At 37.7% G+C, this 23,477-nt stretch overlaps 2 protein-coding genes across 4 annotated transcripts in view; one reads left to right on the top strand and one right to left on the bottom strand.

Moving 5' to 3' along the window:
• Positions 1-338: 338 nt before the first annotated feature.
• Positions 339-10,901, bottom strand: THNSL1 (threonine synthase like 1). The gene is made up of 2 exons (XM_060095463.1): positions 10,736-10,901; positions 339-3,408 (listed from the first exon to the last, which is right to left on the bottom strand). The coding sequence occupies exon 2, from the start codon at positions 3,358-3,360 to the stop codon at positions 1,129-1,131; it is 2,232 nt and encodes a 743-aa protein (XP_059951446.1). The 5' UTR covers positions 3,361-3,408; positions 10,736-10,901; the 3' UTR covers positions 339-1,128.
• The window catches only part of ENKUR (enkurin, TRPC channel interacting protein), a 30,413-nt gene continuing 17,605 nt past the window's right edge, over positions 10,670-23,477 (top strand). Inside the window, exons 1-2 of one of the 3 annotated variants that reach the window (XM_060095466.1) lie at positions 10,670-10,976; positions 19,517-19,662. In XM_060095466.1, the coding sequence (XP_059951449.1) occupies positions 19,575-19,662 (88 nt within the window). In that variant the 5' untranslated portion in view covers positions 10,670-10,976; positions 19,517-19,574. The other 2 variants (XM_060095465.1, XM_060095464.1) reach the window with 2 other exon arrangements.

Raw genomic sequence — 23,477 nt, 5'->3', positions numbered from 1 at the left:
GATTGTTTCTGCTCATTGAACGATTACATTTTTTTCTTGACAACTTGTAATATGTTTCTTTATGGAGGTAGTTCTCCCAGAAAATGAAGCAGAATGTTATCAGCAAAGACAAATTATGTTAGGAATGCCATCTTGTGGTTGAGAGTAGTCCATTACACTAACAGGTCCTTTCACTGATAATCTTTAATTCAGAAATAAAACATCCAGGAAATTCACAAATGTAAATCACGTTTATAATGTATTGTTACTACAAACAAGGAAAAACTAAATATATGCATCAACTGTATGTGATTTTAGTTATCAAAAAAGACAATGTTCATTGAAAAGAGAGACAATAGACAAATTATATAGGAATGGAGTCCAAATAATACAGGAAAACTGGTAGAACTAGAAACATACTTCCATGAAGACTATTCAAATACTCTGAATGTTGGAAAGCTTTTCTCTTGAAATACATAATTTTATTTCCGTATCCACTACTAAGTAGTTCTGTTGATTATTACATCGTGGATTTAAATCTTGTGCCTTGGTTTTCAAACTACATCACCTTAACTATACATATCCAAAGGGAGTGAAGGCCAGAGCACTTATCTAATCTGGGTGGCGTAGAATACACATAATTAATTACAAGTCCGAAATGGAGAGTCAAAAACACTACTAGCCCTTTCTTAATAGATGAGCTTACTACTTCCTCCACAGAAGTTAACCATTAGAGTGGTAAATTATCTTTCTATTCAATAGAGAACTGGTAATGGTTACAGATGTACTACATAACAACTATGCTTAAATATTTTAATTGCCAGATTGAATACCAGACATTTTGGTCTGCTTAAAAGTGGGGGTGAGGGAGTAGAAACTGATATATCCCTCATGAGTGCAAAGCACAGCACAAGGGTCTGTGCACTATGCTACCTTTCTGTCACTTCCAGATTAAGGATCCAAGGAGCATGTGTAGGTATAATGTTCAGATCTAGAGATTAGGCTATTGAAATTCCGAAAGATAACAGATCTACATATAGACATACATATTTACATAAAAAACAAAATGTTATTTGTATTCCAAATCAACTTTTGTGATCTATTATTGTATGCTTATCACCAGAACATTTTTTTTTACTCAGAAAACTTCTATATGAAGTGATTTTGTGCTAGTTTTTCCACGTGACTCTTCAGGACATTCACATCAGCTGCACAGACCTGGCACTCCATCTTCTCTTGCTGTTTTGTTCTCTCTAATAAAGCCTTATGAGGTGGAGGTAATGCATTGTATGAACTCAGTAAATAAACCTGACTTGATGAAGTCTGACTGATTTCTTTGATCTTTAAAGCCTGCATGATAGCAGGTGCAAACTTTGAGTAATGAGCTGTAGATGAGACGATCACTGGGCAGGTTTTATCTTGCATTCTGTCTGCAACTACTTTTGCAACAGCAGTGTGTGGATCCAAAATATACCCGGAAGTGTTGTAGGTAGAGTGAATAGCTGCTAGGCACTCTCCCTCAGAGCACCAGTCAGCTACAAAATCCTGCTGAACTTTCTCAACTAGAGTCTTTTCTATCTGGAAGTGATGCTGCTCTTCTAATTGATTAAATAATCTTGTCATTAATTGTCCATCTTTATTAGCCATCAAGTGTAAATGTCGCTCCAGGTTTGAAGATTTGAGAATATCAATTGCTGGTGAAAAGGTATGTGCTAATTTTCTTTCCCTTAGATCATAATGTCCTGTTTTTATAAAATCAGTCAAAACATGGTTCTGATTAGAAGCACAAATAAATTTTCGAATAGGGATTCCCATGGTTTTGGCATACACTGCTGCTAAAATGTTACCAAAGTTTCCTGTGGGAATACACACATCGACTGGGCTTCCAAAAGAAATAAATCCTTGGCTAACGAGATCAAGGTATGCAGAAGCATGATAAACTACTTGGGGAAGCAGTCGGCCCCAGTTTATGGAATTAGCTGAACTTAAGACTGTTCCATATTCCACAGTAAGAAAGCCAGTAAAATCAGAATCTTGAAAAATCCTTTTTATAGATGTCTGGCAAAAATCAAAATCTGACTTGACACCTACTGCCCATCCATTTTCGTTCTGACTGCCAATTATTTGCGCTTTTTGAAAATCACTTACTCCATCCTCAGGAAAAAATGTGGCCACAGCTATTCTTTGCTTGTCATTCTTACTAAGACGACTAAAGCCATTTAAGACTGCACTCCCGGTGTCTCCTGAGGTGGCTACAAGTATCATGTAATTACAACTTGGTGGAATACAGTGTGCAAAAAGATGGGGCATGAGCTGTAAAGACAAATCTTTAAATGATCCCGTTGGTCCATGGAACAACTCCAGGATGAACTGGTTACCTGACAGGTGCCTGACAGGGGCAATTTTTGAGCAGGCAAAGTTTTCCCCATAAGCAGTTTCAATCATTTCTCCCAACCTGGAAGCAGGTATGTCAGCAGGATGTATACATTTTTCCAAGAGTATTTGTGCTCTTTCTATGTACGTTGCTCCTACGAGGCTTTTCCACTCCCCACAGTTTAATTTTGGAAACTCCTTCTCAGGAACAAAAAGTCCACCATCAGGAGCTAACCCCTCAGTCACAGCTTCACTGAAGAATTTTGTTGGGACCTTCTGTTCACAGTCTTTAGGCCAAATATGTCTTGTGGAAATGAATGTTTCTGAGTCCACATCTTGGTATCTTTTAACTGCATTCAGCACTTTGTCAGCTACCTCCTCCGGGGAAGCCCCATTTTCACATAAAACACGAGCATCGTACCACTTCTTATAATACTGTCTTCTAAACTTAAGTAAGTCTTTCAGAGATGTTCCAGAACTCTGGCCTACAATCCTATCTATTTTCATTAATTTTAGACGACTAACTATATCTATTGGCGGTACATCCAGATAAACAATTATTCCATTTTTCTTCAGATGCCACATGCTAGCATCATGCATTGGGTTGGACCCAGTAAGGGAAATCACACTTCCAGATGCAGAGAAGTTTAACACAGCTTTTCCTTCCTCTTCTAAAAATTGCTCATTACCAACATCCTGCAATTTTTCAGACACACTCATATTCCAGGTTTTTTCAAGGATATCATCATCCACATCTATGACACAACAACCTAGTTTCTGACCTATTATTCTGCCTACTGTTGTTTTCCCAGCACCGGGTGGTCCCATCAGGATAATATTTTTGTCTCCAACAAGAGAGTAGATTGAGTGCCATGACTTCCTTATTTCTGCAAGTGCAAAGGTTCTTGAAAGAAATAGCTGTGCATGTTTATCCGTTTTCACATGTGTACTAGAAAAGCATTTCTGAGTTATTTGTTTCAGATGCTGACATCGGTTAAAGTGGAGCATTCTCTTTTCACTTTTCTGCGCAAGCCAACCTAAAAACTGGCTTTGGCCCTTTCAAACATAAAAACAACAAAAAAGACATTTGGTTACTAATTTCAAAAGACTATCCCAATAGCATTAAGTATAACCATGCCCACAGTACATACACTGTTTAAAATTCTTCCAAATTTATGGGATATTTAAAAAAGTATTCGAACCCAAATTCTCATTTATTTCATATGATCCTTTTAACAATCTTTTCAAGTCTCAAGACATTGAGTAATCAAAACTTTAACAATTTGGGGCCTCCCTGGTGGCGCAAGTGGTTAAGAGTCCGCCTGCCGATGCAGGGGATACGGGTTCGTGCCCCGGTCTGGGAGGATCCCATATGCCGCGGAGCGGCTGGGCCCATGAGCCATGGCCGCTGGGCCTGCGCATCCGGAGCCTGTGCTCCGCAACGGGAGAGGCCACAACAGTGAGAGGCCCACATACCGCAAAAAGAAAAAAAAAAAAAAAAAAACTTTAACAATTTGTAACTATGAACAACACTTTATTCAGAAAGTGCCGTATCATAGATGCTTTTTCAAAAAGATACTAAATCAAATTAGTATTTTCCTATAATGAAAATTGTCTCATGGTTTATAACCCATGTAAATAAGGATTATTTGGAGTTGGAATGCTATTTACTTGCAATTCAAAAAGCTGAACAATACTCTTTATATTTAATTTCTCTTTAGTTATATGAAAATATTGATAGATTATCATGTTACTCATAAATTTCTTAGTCAAAGAATTCACAAGAAGCCAGAATAAAATATTTGCTTATAAAATAAATAAATCAGATGCTTAAATAATTTTCCAAACTATAGGGCAAAGGTATGACATTTTCTTTCTTACATGCCTTTTACATGCACACTGTTAAGAATCATTCTTACATTATTTTTCATGTTGAAGGCCTTAAAAAAAGCCAGTGAAAGATATAACATTATGCAAATACTTAAGAAAGATTGATAATCAGCAGCAAAGTCAAAGGCTCCATATCTATAACCTTCTCTGCATGGGACCATCACTTTAATTTCTGTCCTATAAACATCATCAATGGAGAGACTTAACTCAAATTCCAGACTCCAGAGTGATAGCAAAGAAACTCAGGAATGTTTCCAATGATAAAAGGACAAACTATTCTGGCATCCAGAGAAGCTCTGTAATTCCCCATACTGGTCAAATCCCTGTCTTTGGAAATATACTCACCATTAAAACACAAATGTATGCAAGACAAGTCAAAGTTTTAGTCATATGTAAAGTACCATTTAATAACTGCTGCAATGTTTATTTAAATTGACTAAAGTAACTTTACAGACATGTAGTGGAGCTTTTCACGTGTTCTGTGGTAGAATCAATATGCAACTAAGCCACATTAAATGTCAGATCGTACGTTTAGACACGTTCTGAAAACTTTCAATCATTTACCACTCTGATCATCTATGCTACTCAAACTGTTCTCTAATAAAACATTTAAACTATTTTAAGCTAACACTGAATTTAACTTAAATTAGAACTTTTAAGAGAAGGAATACATTTCCTTATTTGGCTTTTCAGCTTGTATGTGCTAAACTCCCACTGACTTGTAAACATATGACACACAGGGACCAATCTTAGGTGAAGAGTTTGTGGATGCTGAGGCAAAGCCATCTTTGCAAAAAGTGGAATCTATAAGGGAAAAAATTTCAAGTTAATCATAACAGTATCATAAAATTCCACACAGTCTATTGTTAAAATGTCCATCTGAAATTTTTTAAGTACAGAAAAATAATAAACTGACCCTTTTCATGGTTCCCTAAAACTATTATTAAAAGACTAAAATACTGTCTTTTTTTCCAATATGTGCATCTTATGATAAAAAATAATTTTAATAAAAAAAAAAGTTTTACTAGACAGTACTGAATTTCTGCCACAAAGCAATATATAAGACAACATAACCAAATGATAAATATAAATCTTTCACATGACACCTAAAACTTTCAATGATTTAACTGTATGTTTAGTGATCAGTGGACTGAAGCTATGAAATGAGTATCTGAATTACTCTTTTAGGTTGTTTTATCCATCTGAATCACTACATGATTTAGATGCAATAATATCTCCTGTAAAAAGTGCAAAGTGTCTGCCACACATGGGTACCTCTTGGCTATTTAAATGATTTTATAATAAATTCAAAGCACATAGCATGGTGGCTGGCACATAAGACCATTTATATAGTAATATTAACCACTGTCACTCAATGACAATAGACTAAAAATATATAAATTGAATCAAAATATCTAGGCACAAAGCTAGGCATTTTTTTAATGGTTTGGTTTGTTTATAAACCTTCAGAGAAAACAGGGGTACTCATCCGTGAATCAAGAACTGTTTTGTCAAGCACAGTCTAATCCTTTCCCTGAAACAAACCAAGGATCAGAGAACTGTACACTTGAACCCTATCAGCAATTTCTTGTATTAAACTACTTTTATTCTGGAACTCTTCTTTAACACATGATTTTGAGGACACTGTATACAACAGCCTGATTAACCTCCTATTCAGGTGGCTTTTGCTTATAACATCACAGAGTGTCTTCTTTTTCAGTTCCCAATGCATAACTTTCTGAGGTCTATATTGGTAATAATTGTGTATTACCTGAGTAGCTGGTTTGTTTTAATGGACATTAAATCTTTTATCTGATCTTTTCCACTTTATGTTGGTTGCTACAATGCTTAACATCAACTCCATTAAAAGCAGAAGACTATAACACAAAAATTATGCATGTTAACTTCACCTTATCTTTCACCTTATCTTTCGTAACCTTATTCTTCCTTTGTTTTATATGAATTCAAAGTAGAAAATTGTGACAGTTCAACTTATTAATTCTGTATCAATATTACTTCACCATAAAAATCTTCCTGAAACTAGCAGAAGGCAGGTATTAAGTGCTCTAACATTATCAGTTTTAAAGAAAATTAAAGAAGCTACATACTAAATTTTGTAACATTTAGCCACTAACTCATTTTAGGGTTTCAACATCCACTGTAAGCAAACCGAAAGACAAGAGAAGATGGAATAATGCCCACAGCATGTAACTTTTATCTGGAAACTGCATTTTTACTTAAGAGGTAATATAGTCAATTTTCATTATTCATGGTAGTTATGTTCTATCACGTCCCCATGAATATGAATTAGTGAATACTGAACCATTGCTCCTAGGGGAAGTACAGGGTTAGGTTCCTGTGAGCCTCTGGTCACAACATTTTTGACAACCGATCAATACGTAATGTTTTATGTGTGTTTCTGCTTAAAGACATCTTATTTAATATATATACATAGTGATTACCATTGAACTCAGCCTTTAACACACACCTGAAGGAAACTTATCTAACACACACATTTTCTCTGTAAGGGACATCATGGCCTTAGTGCCTTAGGAACACGAGCAGCACTTCAGCGCTCTGCTTGGGGGCCATTTTAACCAGCAAAATCACCAGCTAGAAGCACAAAAATGCAAAAAATGTGGCACTTAAATAGAATTCAAAAAAGACACTTGTTTATAGTAGGAGCTGAAACAAGAAGGCAGAGCCTCACCTTGTTTAACTCCAGCTTGGAATGTATATCTAATGACTCAAATTTTTCACCACTGTGCACGTGATCATTAATGATTGCAAAAGTGCTACAAGTATTAATTTTGGGTTATAAATAAATTTTAGCTAGCAGAATTCACAAATATAGAACTTGTGAAAAGTGAGGACCAACTGCATATCATTTTCCTTTATGATTCAAAGCCATGCTATTAGACTTTTTCATTTACTTATATTTTAATACGTTTTTCAGTACAGGGGTTATGAATAGGCAATTTTTCTTCAGCCCAAGAACAAAACTATTTCAAATTAAATGCAAGTCAATCACATAAGGGTCAAGAAACACATACAGTACTTAAAGACTAAATCTCTTGATCATTAAGTACTCAGGTTTTACTGAATCATTGATGTTCTCAAATATTTTTTGTAGAGCCAAGTTCTACACAAAAATATTTTAGTAAACTCTCTAATTTCTCAGGGGATAGAAGATATATACCACTCCATTATACATTAGTAATTTTTAAATAGGTTTTATCACTTACAGTGGAGTTTTTTGATCCACTAGTTCCAATGGACACTTTTTTGACATGAAAGACACTTGCCATTCAAATAGATAAATGGAAAGGCAGTGATGTGTCAGTATCACAGCAAGAACTTTAAAAAACAAAAACAGAATGTCCATATGCACATATTAATTTAAGTACTGTGTGACCTCGAAGTATGAAATTTAACAATTTTACTGTGGCAAGCTGATCAAAACTGAAGAATTCAAGGAAAAAAAGTACAGAAACCACTTTTTAAAAGGTTTTTAAATTATTTCCTAAGAATGATAACAAAGTTATATACTTTTAAAACAGAAATACATATTAATTTTCAGGAAACTATTTACAGTGATATTTTTCTACATTTACCACTAGATGATTGATAATCAGCCAAAATCATATTAAACCCATTATCAATTTTTACTTCCAAAATAGTCCAGAAAATTTCAATTCCATTATAAAATTACCTAGAATACTTCTGGGAAATTGTCAAAATCTATTTAGTGAAAATGATTTAGCATTTGTTACCAATTTAAAATATTTGCTATTACTCTCCCAAAATAAAACATAAGACATAGCACTTCAAAAATTATTTCATGATGAGAACTGGCTACAGTTCAATGAACTTTTGAAAATATTTATGCCATGATTATACTTGTCATCCTGTTTTAATACAATCTCTATTTACATTTCTAAGGATGACTAAATCTAGTCCACTATTTTATGAAGAAAGACATTCTAAGGTTTTTTAAAAATTCCTTAAAAATTCCTGCATTTTTACAATAAATTGTTTTCCCATAATACGAAAAAATGCAAATATATTAGGATATAAACTAACCAGCAGAAGGTTAGAAGCTTTGCTGCTTCTGACTACTAAGTAAAAATCCTCTTAACAAGCCTTCAGTCAGTCAGCTGACTGAAACAGCAAGGAGGAAGGACCACACTTCAGTGCCATGTGGTAATCACAGGGGTCTTACAATCAAAGCATTTTCCAAGTTCACCACTCATCTTTGCCTTTATCTTAGAATCAAGATGACTAAGGCTTTCCTGTTGGTAGTCTTACGCTTTTAGATATCTTTTAAGGTCTTGCGTATCTAATTCAAAAGCCTCTTTAAGTACCCTTTGCAATTCTATAACTTAGAAAAATATTGTAAAGAATATGTCTTTAGAAAGGGTTTATTTTCCTCCCAATTGTCCTATTTATATTCCCACCTCTGCCCATTTTATTCATTTAAGTAGATTAAAATAATACTTAGAGAAAAAACCTAATTTGTATGTACAACCATTCATTCATATAAGGGGTCTGTGCAAACTACAACCCACAGGCCAAATTTGGCCCACCCCTATTTTTGTAAATTAAGTTTCATGGGAACAAAACTTTGCTCATTCATTTTTTTTCATTTGTTAAGTATTGTCTTTGGCTGCTTTTGAGCTATAATGGTAGAGCTGAGTAGTTTCGAAAGGATCCATCTGGGCTGCAAAGGCCTAAAATATTTATTATCTAGCCCTTTACAGAAAAAGTTCACAACCTCTGATGGTACACCAATACTAATTCTCTGTGGACATACTGAACATAGGCATTTCCTTGAACAGGACTGCCATTTTGAGGGAATTATAAAAATTAGAAATGCATTCTTTGTAAACATACTTTCAAAATGCAAGAAGAATTACAGACCAAGTATCTAAAGGAAAAAAAGTTCCTTTCCAACTGATTTAACAAATTCATTAAGACGGTGCACTGAATACACTACATTGAGACCTTAAATTCTGTTTAGTATTTTTAAAACCATAATAAATATACTGACATCAGTGAAATTACTGTATTCAGTAACAGCAGAAAGTCAAGACTAGCTAAAGCCAGTGGGTGCTCACTAACTGGAGAAATCATGCTTTGCCTTTATTGGCTCTTTTAGGAACTGATTCACATAAACAGTCCCAAAGCGTTCCTTCTAGTTAGAAAATTTATAAACTTTGGCCAATGACTGTCCACTTGGCTTAACGGTATTATCATTCTGAGTCCTTAGTTCAAATCTTAGCATATATAGAGAACATTATTCTTCTCTATACATGCTAAGCAAAAAACCCCAAAACGTAAAATACTCAAAAGTGGAAAGGAAAAGGTCAAAGTGGCATATACATATAAACTGTTTTGTTTCAAAACAGAAAATCCGATGTGAAGAACAGGAGCATCACCCACAAGCTGCCGATCATCTGAAGTAAAATCTTTGTCAAACGCCTGGGATAAAAAATAAAAACCTGACCAACTGGATAAGAAAAAACTAAATTTATTCTTGGCTAATGAAATTCACTAAGAGCCCAAGATGATAAGGACCCACACATTCAGCAAACCTTTTTAAGGTAACCAAGCCACCAGGCTGTTTTTGTTTGTTTGTTTTTTGCGGTACGCGGGCCTCTCACTGTTGTGGCCTCTCCCGTTGCGGAGCACAGGCTCCGGACGCGCAGGCTCAGCGGCCATGGCTCACGGGCCCAGCCGCTCCGCGGCATGTGGGATCCTCCCGGACCGGGGCACGAACCCGCGTCCCCTGCATCGGCAGGCGGACTCTCAACCACTGCGCCACCAGGGAAGCCCCACCAGGCTGTTTTAATCCCTCCACCGAGCACCCTGGCAGTGAGATGACCAAAACTGGCCTTCTCTTATCTTGGAGCATCCTTAGTCCCTTCGGGCAGAGTGGCCTCTATAAGGTTGGTTCAAAACCATATTGCCAAAATGTCTTTCAAAGCCTCGGGATGGTGAGTTTCCTTCAGCAGTCATATGCGAATAAGTAGGTTCACGGAAGACCAGATGGTTCAAACGGAATAAAACCTCTTCTAAGATCGTTTTCAAAAAGGGACACCAAAAAAAAAAAAAAAAGGCAACAACTCAAGGGCCCGTTTAAAAGGCTTCTCCGTCAGGTTTAGGCTTCTCGTTTAAAAAACAAAGACCTAAGAGAAGGGGCCCGATCAAGAGGTAAACTGGCGGAGAAGGGGCGAGGTGCAGGAGAAAGGGAGGCAGGTGGCCCAGGGGAGGACGGGCCGTGACAGGTGAACCGGGAGGACGGCAGGGCGCGGGCGCGCCCGCGCAGGTGGCGGCAGGGCTGAGCCCGGGACGTAAGCAGCCGAGAAGGCGGGCGCGGACAGAGCGCTGGGATCACCGCCGAGCAGCGCAAAGGGGAAGGCACGGAGCGGGAAAGGCATGCGATGGGAACGGACTGGTTTCTACAGTTTCCCTTTCTCCTCAAATAACTCACCAAGAAAATCACACTGAGAAGACGGGGGAAAGGAAAGGAAATGGGAAGGAGCGTCCGGGAGCCGCCAGTGCCGCCTCGGGCCGCAACCCCACACCTCAGGCGCCCGCCCAGGACGGCCCACAGCTTTGAGCCCAGGCCTCGCTAGGCCCACTCGGCTCCTGCACAGCGGCCTTTGCGCCTGCGCCGAGGTCGGCCTCCGCGTCCTCGTGCCACGCCCACGGCCGCAGCAGCCCAGCACTGGGTAAGTGACTCGTCCCGCGCTCCACCCACCTGAGCCGGCTCCTCTCCTAGGGCTCCTCCCTCCCTCGTCCCGCTCCCGACGTCGGACGTGCGTCAGCGTGCCCTCAGCCGCTCGCCCCGCCCCCACCGGGTTGGCACCTGCGCACAAGAATGTTATTGTGCGACGCCGGCACGCCAGCTTCGATGCAGCACGTGTCTCTGCTAGAGTTTATCTTTTTCTCCAAATATACAGAAACAAGAAAGAGCAACATTTTTAAGGGGACGCCACTCTTCACCCCTTTACTCCCAAAGGTACATATAAACAGTGGTTTTTAGGTTGAACTTCTCTGAGAGAAAAGGAGCTGCAGAGAGAGGGAAGAGAGGAAAGGTAGTTTGCAGGGCCACCTTCCACCTCCCCGTTGCCTAGTAACTGTTTCCAGGGCAGTCGCGCCGTCAACAATGCTAAGTGATCCCAAGAGTAATAGAAGAGATATTTTATTTTCTTCCCAAGAGAGGACAGCTAAGTAGACGTCAAAGGGGAATTGTGTGAAAGAGAAGCCTTAGTTCCTTGAGAAGGCAAGAGATTAGGAGAGGAAAGGGGAAGCGATGAAGAAAGGGATGGAGATATTGGTATAATGAGAAAAAAGCTGAGTAGTTTTAAGTACTCATTTGGTGGCCATGGATCCAATGTGTTCTTCTGAGAGCATTTATAACCTCATACCCAGTGACTGGAAGAAACCTCCCCGGCCTCCTAGGTACGTGGGTAAGCAAAGATTACCGCTTGAAACAAGAGTGGGGAATTACTGTTCCATTTCAGGATTAAATAAGCATCATATCACTTTCAAAACGAGATAACGTGTTTTTGTCTCAATGAAGTAGCCTTGGATGACAACTTCTTAAAGAAGAGTTTGCAAAATATAAGTATTTAGCATCTCACAATTCACAGAGAGGGCGGCCTGGTGCTGTGAGAGGGCCGTTTTCTTATGTTAGCCTCCTTTTAATACGTGTGTGATTGTTTGTAATTTAATTGTTCGTGTATGATGTGGCATACAACATAGCCTGAAATTTCTTATGGTTGAAAAGAGAAAATCACAATTTTATTATCCTGTGTTAGGATACTTGAAACTTGGTTTCAGGAGTTCGTTGTTTTGTTCCTGACTACACTGCTGCTCCCTCTATAAAGGGATAATACTTATTTTTTTTCCCCAAGAGTATTGTCAAATATAAATTCCTGTTTGTTTCTGAGCCTCAGTTTTTTGATTGGTGAAACAAAATAAATGCATGAGATCGTTTCTAAGGTTTTTTTTAAAAAACCAAGTTGTCATTTTCTTTATTTTTTAAAAAAATTATTTATTATTTTTGGTTCATTGGGTCTTCATTACTGCATGCAGGGTTTCTCTAGTTGCGGCGAGTGGGGGCTACTCTTTGTTGCTGTGCGCAGGCTTCTCACTGCGGTGGCTTCTCTTGTTGCGGAGCACAGGCTCTAGGCGCGTGGGCTTCAGTAGTTGTAGCACACGGGCTTCAGTAGTTGTGGCTCGCGGGCTCTAGAGCGCAGACTCAGTAGTTGTGGCACACGGGCTTAGTTGCTCCACAGCGTGTGGAATCTTCCTGGACCAGGCTTGAACCCGTGTCCCCTGCATTGGCAGGTGGATTCTTAACCACTGTGCCACCAGGGAAGTCCCTCTAAGGTCTTTTCTTGATCTGATAGTTGATGGAAGGAAGAGTGGATTGATAGAGACCCAAGAATACGTAATTGAGTTAAGACTTTCATGTAGGTCTTAGGACCCTCTTTAATTCCCGAAATTTTGAAAAGGTAACCACACAGTAAATATCCCAGTTAGTCTCCTGGGACTTAGCACTTAGTTAAATCTATGAGGAGAAAAGAAGGTAACTGATAGAGAAAATCTCATTCCTCCTAGGATTTTTGCAGCTTTTACCTTTCTCTTTTTCCTGATCCAAGTCAAAACCGCATTGCAAGAGCACTGGGCTAAAAACAAACAAAAAGAACAGGCTCTGCAACTAATTGGTTTTGTGATCATGAATACATTTTCATTTGTTTTCTGATCTGTAAAACAAACTAAATGAACTAGATAATCTTTAAGGTCTTTCACATCTAATTATCAATTATCTTTACTAGTAATTACTTGGAGTGCATAACATCTTCAACAAGAGGGCAGATTCTTCCATTTTTAAGCCTGAGTATCTGTTTTTAACCGAACCAATACCTATTTTGTTTTCCATTAGCGTCTCAAAATCTAGTAGAAATTAGAAATAGGAATTCAAAGTAAGATATGGTACAGTTGCAGAGTTTATAAGAAGTGTTCAAATTAACTATTGCTGAATGGACTTCTGGTCGAAAATTCCTGTATATTGTACAAGATAAAGCTTCTCTGTATAACTCACTGGCAGGTTATATTTTCCATTGAATACTGTATTTGAATGTTAAGATAGTTTACTAAATAGGTGTTTTGTTTTTTCGTAAACTTAAAAGCTTTACTGCATCTAGGTGACTTTTTCAAGAAATCTTATACGAAAAATCTTTTTCATTTGGCAAGCACTTACTGAACCCCTATTAGTGTATAACATTGCCCTTGGGCAATGTTGGAGTGACAGCACAAACTCCTTGGTTTACTCTGAAGGAGTAAGGAGAAAAAACTAACCTACGGTGAAAGGAATAGAAGGCATCCAAATGTGATGGCAAAGAACTCATTGCATTAGGGTGAAGTTAGCCTACACTGTCAGCACAACCATGAGTTTTTATTTATTTATTTATTTGTTTGTTTGTTTATTTAATTTATTTTTTTGCGGTACGCGGGCCTCTTACTGTTGTGGCCTCTCCCGTTGCGGAGCACAGGCTCCGGACGCGCAGGCTCAGCGGCCATGGCTCATGGGCCCAGCCACTCCGTGGCATGTGGGATCTCCCCGGACCGGGGCATGAACCCATGTCCCCTGCATCAGCAGGCGGACTCTCAACCACTGCGCCACCAGGGAAGCCCCAACCATGAGTTTTTAATTTGACAAGATGTCATGCATGCAAAACACTAATTTATAAAAAACAAAGCATAATAAAACATTTAACCAATTCTTTCTCACCACAGTAACACAAACTTGCCCTTACCCAATCCCCTTACTGCAGTACAAATTCATGCTAAGAAAGAAATATATTAAGCTGTGAGCCTTGTTTGCATCACTGAGTTATAAACCCAGCTTCAGTAAAGCTCACTGCAGCTCTTTGCAAGACTGGCAAGATGATCGTCCAGCTTTCACAAAGAGGTGGATTCCTTGGGGAAACCAACAATTGACAGCACTGTGATCTCCCTTACCTCAGAGGTTACAGGCTCCTTGGGGAACTGAAAGATAAACATTAAAATGTTGGTTAACAATAAAACCATATATTGTTGAAAACCCTAATGAGAGATGCAGATGCTAAATGAGAATTTAGAAAATGGATATACGTAATCAAAGTGGGATGAAGGGCACCCTCTTCCAGTTGAACAATGAGCTATGAGCAGTCTAGGTCCCAAAATTCTACACAATTGACCAGTGCTGCAATAATATTGGCCTGACATTTAAAACAAAACAAACAGGGGCTTCCCTGGTGGCGCAGTGGTTGAGAGTCTGCCTGCTGATGCAGGGGATGCAGGTTCGTGCCCCGGTCCAGGAAGATCCCACATGCTGCAGAGCGGCTGGGCCCATGAGCCATGGCCACTGAGCCTGCGCGTCCGGAGCCTGTGCTCCGCGATGGGAGAGGCCACAACAGTGAGAGGACCATGTACCGCAAAAAATAAATAAATAAATAAACAAAACAAAACAAAAAACAGTAGTTAACCAGATGTTCATCTAACCCATTAGGATAAAAAAATCTCAAACAAGCATTATCAGACTGTACCAACTCTTGGTCTGTATTTCTCTGTGTGCTCTTTAAGATAAACTGCTTTAGAACTGTGTATCTACAGATTTAATATGACTATGTGGTGACTCTTGGCAAGAAAGTAAGTGCAAGTATGATACGTCTATTAAAGATAACTTTAACTTTAGAATAATTAATCTATAGCCCACATCTAATAAAAAGTAGAAAGTAAGGCCAGTTGTCTAATAAAGTCACCCTCTGGATCTTTATAATAAAACCACACTATCCAGAAAATAGTATAAAATGCAGCTATTGAAAAGAAAGTATAATGGAAGCAAGCTAAGTGTCCATCAATAAATGGATGGATAAAGAGGATGTGGTATATATATACAATGGAATACTGCTCCACCATAAAAAAAAGAATGAAATTTTGCCATTTGCAGCAACATGCATGGACTTGGAGGGCATTACACTAAGTGTAATAAGTCTGACAGAGAAGGACAAATATTGTATGATATCACTCATATGTGGAGTCTAAAAAATACAACAAATTAGTGAATAAAACAAAAAAGAAGCAGACTCACAGATATAGAGAACAAACTAGTGGTTACCAGTGGGGAGAGGGAAGGGGGGAGGGGTAATATAGAGGGTGGGGGGAAAAAAGGATTATTATGGGATTATATGAAACAATGTGGGTGAAACTTTTGAAAATTGTAAAATGCTATAGAATTTAAAGACTCTTTCATGCAATAAAAAAAAGAAAAGAAAGTAAACTTTATGTGTACTAACATGGAAAGGTATCACATTATATTAAGTATTTTTAAAAATAAATTTATTTATTTATTTTTGGCTGTGTTGGGTCTTCGTTGCTGTGCGTGGGCTTTCTCTAGTTGTAGTGGGCAGGGACTACTCTTCGTTGTGGTGCACGGGCTTCAGTAGTTGTGGCACACGGGCTCAGTAGTTGTGGCTCGCGGGCTATAGAGCAGAGGCTCAGTAGTTGTGGCACACGGGCTTAGTTGCTCCGTGGCATGTGGGATCTTCCCAGACCAGGGCTTGAACGCGTGTCCGCTGCATTGGCAGGCGGATTTTTAACCACTGAGCCACCAGGGAAGCCCCTATATTAGGTTTTAAAAATCAAGTTACAATTCATACATAAATAGAGATATAGAAAACATAATTTTTTCTGGAAAATGAGTTGAGGAGATGGAGGGAACCTAGATCTTTATTCCTTTTTGCTGTTGTTGAGGTATAATTGACATATACCATTACATTAGTTTCATCATTTAAAAAAATTTTTGTAATTTGGAAAAATTAAAAAATTATTATTCATATAGAATAGAATATCTTGTTTTCTATAACGGATGGTAAGCTTTCAACTCACACAAAATAGTGTAATGAATCACAAGATTGCAAATTTTAAAAAGGTGAGAGTATACGCACTCCTTTTTACTGCAGAGGAAGTTATTTTATTAAGGGATCATATCTGCCATTTCTAACTTCCATGGGAATTTCAAGGCACAGATTTGGATTGAACATTATTTCCTGATGGTATCTAGTGAGCTCATTCAGTTTGGACCATAATTAATTCCCAGCCATTTAGTTTATGATTAAGGAAAGTCTTCTAAAAGCAAGAAACAATTTAATGTTTCTCCACCCAAACTTACCTACATAGTAAGATGAGAATACAAAGTATTAAAAGTGGTATAGCTGAACTTCTGCTTCCAATCAAGAGTGGAATTTACCCTCTCACCTTAAACAACTAAAACACCAGAAAAATATATGTAAAACAATGGCTTTTCAGGCACTGGACAAGCAACGCAGAGCAGTCATCCCTAAGAGAAAGGAAACAAGCCCTACAATTGTCCCAACATACTCTATGGAGAGAATCTCCAGACAAAAGTCCAGGAAAGAGAAATTAAAACAAAATCCAGCAGTTTCCTTGAGTTAAAGAAACAGAGTTCAGAGTTTGAGGTGGTCAAGGCAGGTAGCGTTCACAGCACAAGAGTGCTAGAGAGGAAAGAACTACATATATAGAGAACTATAGAAGTATGCAGGTGAATTTCCCTGAAGTCTTTGGTTGACAGTACTTTCATATGTTGAAACTACCAAGGCCAGGGAAATAACCAACAGAAGGCAGCAGAGCCAGATAAAGTTTATATTCCCACCAACCAGAGTGGAAACTCCTCCTAAGATGCAAGGGATTGAGTAGTGCCCTCAGAAATATATTGCCTTAGTAGTAGGGCCAAATCAGAAATAGACTAAAAGCTCCTGGACCCAGAAATACAATGTATAACCAAGAGAAAAATCAGTCAATACAAACAGACAAAGAAATGACATCAATGAGAGAATTAGTAGACAAGGAGATTAAAACCACTATTTTAAATATTCTCCATGTGTTCAAAAAGGCAGAGGAAAACATGAGCAAGATATGGAGAGAAATTGAAGGGTAAATAAAACCCCAAATCTAACTTGAAGACATAAGTAATACCATGTCTAAAATGAAAATAGTATACTTAATGGGAATAACAGCAGCTAAGACACTGAAGAAGAAAATATTGTTGAATTTGAAGACATAGTAATACTAGAACAATACAAAATGGAAATGAGAGGAAAAAAAACTGAAAAGGAAAACAGAATCAGTGAGCTATGGACAACATCAAGCAACCTAACACAAGTGTAATTAGAATCCCAGAAGGAGAGTAGAGAGATACAGAAGAAATATTTGAATAATGGTCGAAATTTTGACAAAATTAATGAAATCTCTAAATCCACAAATCCAAGAATCATAATGAACCCCAAGCAGGAAAAGGAGAAGGAGGAGGGGGAGGAAACCATACCAAGGGCCATTAACATAAAATTTCTTAAAACCAGTAATAAAGAGAAAAATCCTAAAAACAGCCAAGGAAAAAAGAAACATTACATACAGAGGAAGAAAGAAGGTCAGCAAATATCAGAAACAGTGGAAGCCAGAAGTTTAAAAGTCCATAATGCATAAGAAAAGGGTATGAGTTGGAAATTTGGATTTACACAATGAAATAAAGAACACATAAAATAGTAAACATATGGGTAAATATTAAAGTTTCTTCTTTTTAAATTTATTTCTGAATTTCTTTTTAATTTATTTGGCTTTTTAAAGGGAAAGTAATCACAATGAATTACGGGTTTCATAACACGCATATAACATTAGGATAAAGGTGGGGGAGAGGTAAATGCAAGTATTCTTTTGTAAGGTTCTCATGTCCTATGTGAAGTGACATAATAATACTTGAAGGTAGGCTGTGATCAGTTAAACATGTATATTTTAAACCTTAGAACTTCCACAAAATAAAACAAAAACAAAAAATAAGGCAGAATAAAATAAGGAAGAACCAGCAATGGGGTATGTAGAAAACAAATAGCAAGATGGAAAATTTAAACACAAACATATTTTTAAAATCACATTAAATGTGAATGGTCTAAATACACCAAAGAAATGAAACCCTTTGAAAGGATAAAAATTCTACACTTTCCATAAGAAAATCCCCTTAAAAATAAAGACACAAGTAAGTAAAAAGTCAAAGAATGGAAAAATACTGTTACCATAAATCAAAGGAATGTGGAATGGTTATATTAATATCAGACAGGGTAGATTTTTAGAGTACAGAATTTTAAAAGGGATATAGAATATTATTTCATAATATTGAAGAGATTAGTATTTCAAGAAGGTATTCTAAATGCTATGCACCTACTAATAGAGCTTCAAAATACATGAAGCAAAACCCAATAGAACTAAAAGAAGAAATAGACAAATCCACAATTATAGTCAGAGATTTCATCTCTCTTTCAATGATTATTAGAACACTTGAAAATACTTCCAACCAGTTTGACCTAATTGTCATTTATAGAACACTCCAGCCAACAGCAGCAGTGTGCACTTTCTTTTCCAGTGTATGTAGAACATTTACCAAGATAGACTATGCTTTGTGCCATAAAACAAGTGCCAGAAAATCTTAAAGGATTGAAATTTTACAATTATATTCTTTAACCACAGTAGAAATTAATTAGAAATCAAAGAGGTATCTGGAAAATCCCCCAATATTTGGAGATTAAGCAAAACACATCTAAACAAACTCCTAAGCCAAAGAAGATATCAGAAGGGAATTAAAAAGGTATTTTTTAATTTTATAGCTTCTATTAGATAAGTATAAAGGTTTAAAGTCAAATATCTAAACTTGTACCTTAAGAAACTAAAAAAAAAAATTGAAAAAGCAAATTAAACTCCAAATAAATAGTAAAGATCAGTGCAGAAATCATTGAAATGGAAAACGTGAACATTAAAGAAAATCAATGAAAAGCTGTTTTTTTAAGAAATCAATAAAATTAATAAGCCCTTAGCTAGACTTATCAGCAAAAAAAAAAAAAAAGAGAGAAGACATAAATTACCAATATAAGGAATGGGAGAGGGGACATCACTGTAGATGCTACAGATATTCAAAGGATAATAAGGAAATACTATGACCATCTTTATCCTGGTACGTTTTTCTTAGGGCAAAGGTTCCATGTAGCTTGCTTAAGCCTGATGGACAGGGCTCAGATAATTCAGGTAATTATGCTTTATGGCTATCTCCAAATGAATATAGATATATATAAATTAGAAATGTATATCCTTTTTTTAAACTTTAAATAATTTTTACTAGAAATGTAAATGCTACAACTTTTTCTTTTAATTTTAGGTATGTATCAGTTTTTAAGGCAGCTGTAAAAGATGACAAGCAAAAATTTAAAACTGCAATGAAAACTATGGGACCAGCAAAACTTGAAGTACCTTCTCCAAAGGATTTCCTGAAGAAACATTCAAAGGAAAAAACTCTACCACCCAGTAGGTTTTATCACTCTTTTTAATATTAAAAGTGTTAGCAGATAATTTAAAATTATTTTGTCTGTGAATATTAAATGTTTACAGTGATAACAACTTTACCTCATATTAAACAGAATTTGTGAGGCTAGGAGAAAGCAGAAGTCAAGAACATAGTAGATGCACCCCAGTGTTCATAGCAGTATTATTTACAGTTGCCAAGACATAGAAGCAACCTAAGTGCCCATCAGCAGATTAATAGATAAAGAAGATGTGGTATATGTATACAATGGAATACTACTCAACCATAACGAAGAATGAAATACTGCCATTTGCAGCAACGTGGGTGGACTTGGAAGGTATTATGCTAAGTGAAATAAGTCAGCCAGGGAAATGTATGACATCACGTATGTGTGGAATCTAAAAAATACAACAAACTTGTGAATATAACAGAAAAGAAGCAGACTCACAGAACAAACCAGTGGTTATCAGTGATGAGAGGGAAGAGGGAGGGAGCAAAACAGAAGCAGGGGTTAAGAGGTACAATGTTATGTATAAAATAAGATACAAGGATATATTGTACAACACAGGGGATATAGCCAATATTTTATAATAACTATAAATGGAGTATGACCTTTAAAAATCACTATATTGTACACCTGTAACTTATATAATATCAGTATTATACATCAACTATACTTCAGTGAAAAAATATTTTAAATAAAAGTTCTCAAAAAAACCCACAATGTAGTAGAAAAAGAGAGTGGAGAATGCCAAGTTGCCCCCTAAATAGACTTTCCTTTGATGGTGCAAGCATCTTGAGCTACATCTTGGACTATCTGATAAAACCCCACCTCCAGCACCACATGCCCCACCATCTTCATAACTAGCTATATGACTTCAATAACAATGATCATAAGAAGAGTTCTAAACCTCAGTGGGCAAGATAGCTCAGCATCTAAACCCTGTCTGGTCTTTTCTGAAAGAGATGAAAACTACAACCATTACTGTCAGTTGTCGAAGCAACTATCAGGCTCACTTTAGCCTTGAGTGTGGGCTTTAACTCTCTCCGATCTCTAAGACCATTAGGACAATGAAAGAGTTAGATGTAATGGAGGAGCCTTCATGAATGAGAGCCAGTTTCCTGGGCATGCTACCTGTACAGGCACAAAGGGCCCTGTGCTTCAGAGGATCCCACACTTGGTTTAATGCTCTGCTTTTGCCATCTTGAAATGCCTAATAATTTTTTATCAAGGAGCCCCACATTTTCATTTTGTACTGGGCCTCACAAATTATGTAGTCAATTGTGGTCATAGAGAATATGGATATCAAGGGAAAAGGCCATCAGGTAAGTGGAGAGTGGATGAAAAAGGAATTGTTATTGGTATTCATGGAAGCAACTTCTTCCCATCTTGGGTATGTCTTCCCTGACGTTTTCAGATAATAAAGAGAAGAGGGCAATGAGTCTATCTATTTTAAAAAGTTAGCCTCGGTGACTTCCATGGTGGTGCAGTGGTTAAGAATCTGCCTGCCAATGCAGGGACACGGGTTTGAGCCCTGGTTGGGGAAGATCCCACATGCCATGGAGCAGCTAAGCCCGTGTGCCACAACTACTGAAGCCCGCACGCCTAGAGCCCGAGCTCCGCAACGAGAGAAGCCACCACAATGAGAAGCCTGCACACTGCAACAAAGAGTAGCCCCCACTCGCCGCGCCTAGAGAACGCACGCGTGCAGCACTGAAGACCCAACAGCCCAAAAAAAGCCTCTTCCCATCTTCTGGCATCAGGGAAATAATGCAATATCTCAAGCCCAACTAGGGTGTGCCTTTTGACAAAAATGAAACTACTTCTCCCTATGACAATATTATGTGTCGCACAACCCTCTCTCATAACCCTCATGCCGTGACAGAGGATGAGGGCATTATTGGGAAAGGTGAAAGAAGCAAGTCTGAAAATACAACATTCATGCTGAAATTCATGTCTTCAGAAGCCTCTCTTGTAGCTCCCTTCAGTGGAGTCTTGTTATTTTGTGACCCAAAAGCACTTGAGAACACTGGAAAGTCTTAAAATGGAATTTAATACTTTAAGTGCCTTAGAACCAATGATATTACTTAGGTCCTCATGAATCCTCTCCAAGGTTAAGCATATTACATAACCTAACTGTATAAATCCTAAGTTTCAAATAAGGAGAAAGGGAAGAATTCTGTCTCTTTTCTTATAAACATTATAAGGCAAAACAAACACAAAATTTCATTGGCCTTAAGAATAATTAAGAAATTCAGGGCATTGCAAGAGCTTTAAAAGCCCCGTCCAATGAGACAAAGTTAAAGGTAGTATAGGCCAAGGCTACTGCCAGTCTCTTGGTGAATATTCTGCCATTCTGAACACAATAGTTTGCTAGACACACTGAAAAATACCTAACAGGTACAAGAAGATTTCTCTAAATTTAAGTAGTAGAACATCTGCATGACTACAGACCGTGTTGATATTGCCATTTTATTATAGCCTAAAAAGAAACCCAGTCATTTGGTTTTCAGACTTATTAACATTACCACCGAATAGTTTGTAAAGAGACATCCTCGCCCCTTTTTCCGAGCCACCCCACATTGCCAACCCCTACTCCTCGGATGAAAAAAATATGATGTTTAGATATTGATAGATATAATATAAGGGTAAGATGGGTGTGGGCTTTAGGCTCCATCCGGTGCATAAACACAACCAACCAGGATTTATACTATACTTACTCAACTAAGAACGAATTATCAGTCCTTCTAAACTGTTGCCTCATTGTCTGAGAATTCAGTTTTGCCTCTTAAGTGCATTTCTAAAGCTATCGTTACGGGAGTCCTTTGCATGCGCTTTCAACTCATAATTAAATCTGGAATCTAAATGTTTCCCATGTGAACATCTGTAAGATGTATGCCTCTGGTTTTTTAGGCAAACGGATTATGTCAACCTTACTTGATATACCCAACCTGACTTGGGTGTATCTGGTAGAAGGGAGCTATTTGGGTTGTAACAGGCTTATTCTCTGCTCCGGGCTTTGGAAGAACTCCCTAATTCAATTTCTGACAATGCTCACAACATCTCAGTCGTATGTTAAATAGGAAGAAGGTAACCATTTTTGTAGGTCAAAAACAGTAAACAATTTTACATATAGTTCAAGCTAATATATACATTATAGTCTGCATATCATATTTTATTTTTTCATCCCCCACTATAATGTAAACTCCATGAGAAAGGGGACTTGGTCTCTTCTGTTCACTCCTGTACCCGCAGTTCCTAGAGCATTACCTGGGGACATAGTAATTGCTTAACAAAAATATATTGCATGAATTAATGAATAAGTGAACATTCAAAACCTCCTTTATAATGTTTCCTGGGGGGGGTGTAGAATTATCAGGGGGTATATTGGTTTGCTGGGGCTGCTACCATAACAGGTATGGGGTAGCTTAAACAAATTTATTTTGTGACAATTCTGAGAGCTAGAGTCCAAAATCAGGGTCTAACTGGGAATTCCCTGGTGGTCCCTGAGCTTCCACTGCAGGGGGTATGGGTTTGATCCCTGGTTGGGGAACTAAGATCCCACATGCCACACGGAATGGCCAAAAAAACCCCAACACAAAACCAATAACACAACAAAACAAACGAACAAAAAAACAAGATCAGGATGTTTCCAAGATTCATTTCTTATGAGACATCTCTCCTTGACTTATAGATCACTGTCTTCTCCCTGTGTCTTCACATGGCTTCCTTCTGTGTGTGTTTGTGTCCAAATTTCCTCCTTTTACAAGGACATCAGTCATATTGGATTAGGGTTCACCCTAATGACCTCATTTT

The sequence above is a fragment of the Mesoplodon densirostris genome, chromosome 4, assembly GCF_025265405.1.
Source record: "Mesoplodon densirostris isolate mMesDen1 chromosome 4, mMesDen1 primary haplotype, whole genome shotgun sequence".
Lineage (NCBI taxonomy): Eukaryota > Metazoa > Chordata > Mammalia > Artiodactyla > Ziphiidae > Mesoplodon > Mesoplodon densirostris.
This window is presented reverse-complemented; position numbering and strand designations above follow the sequence as displayed.

Coding starts and splice junctions, on each gene's coding strand:
- THNSL1 (XM_060095463.1), bottom strand. CDS start 3,360: ATGCTCCACTTTAACCGATGTCAGCATCTGAAACAAATAACTCAGAAA.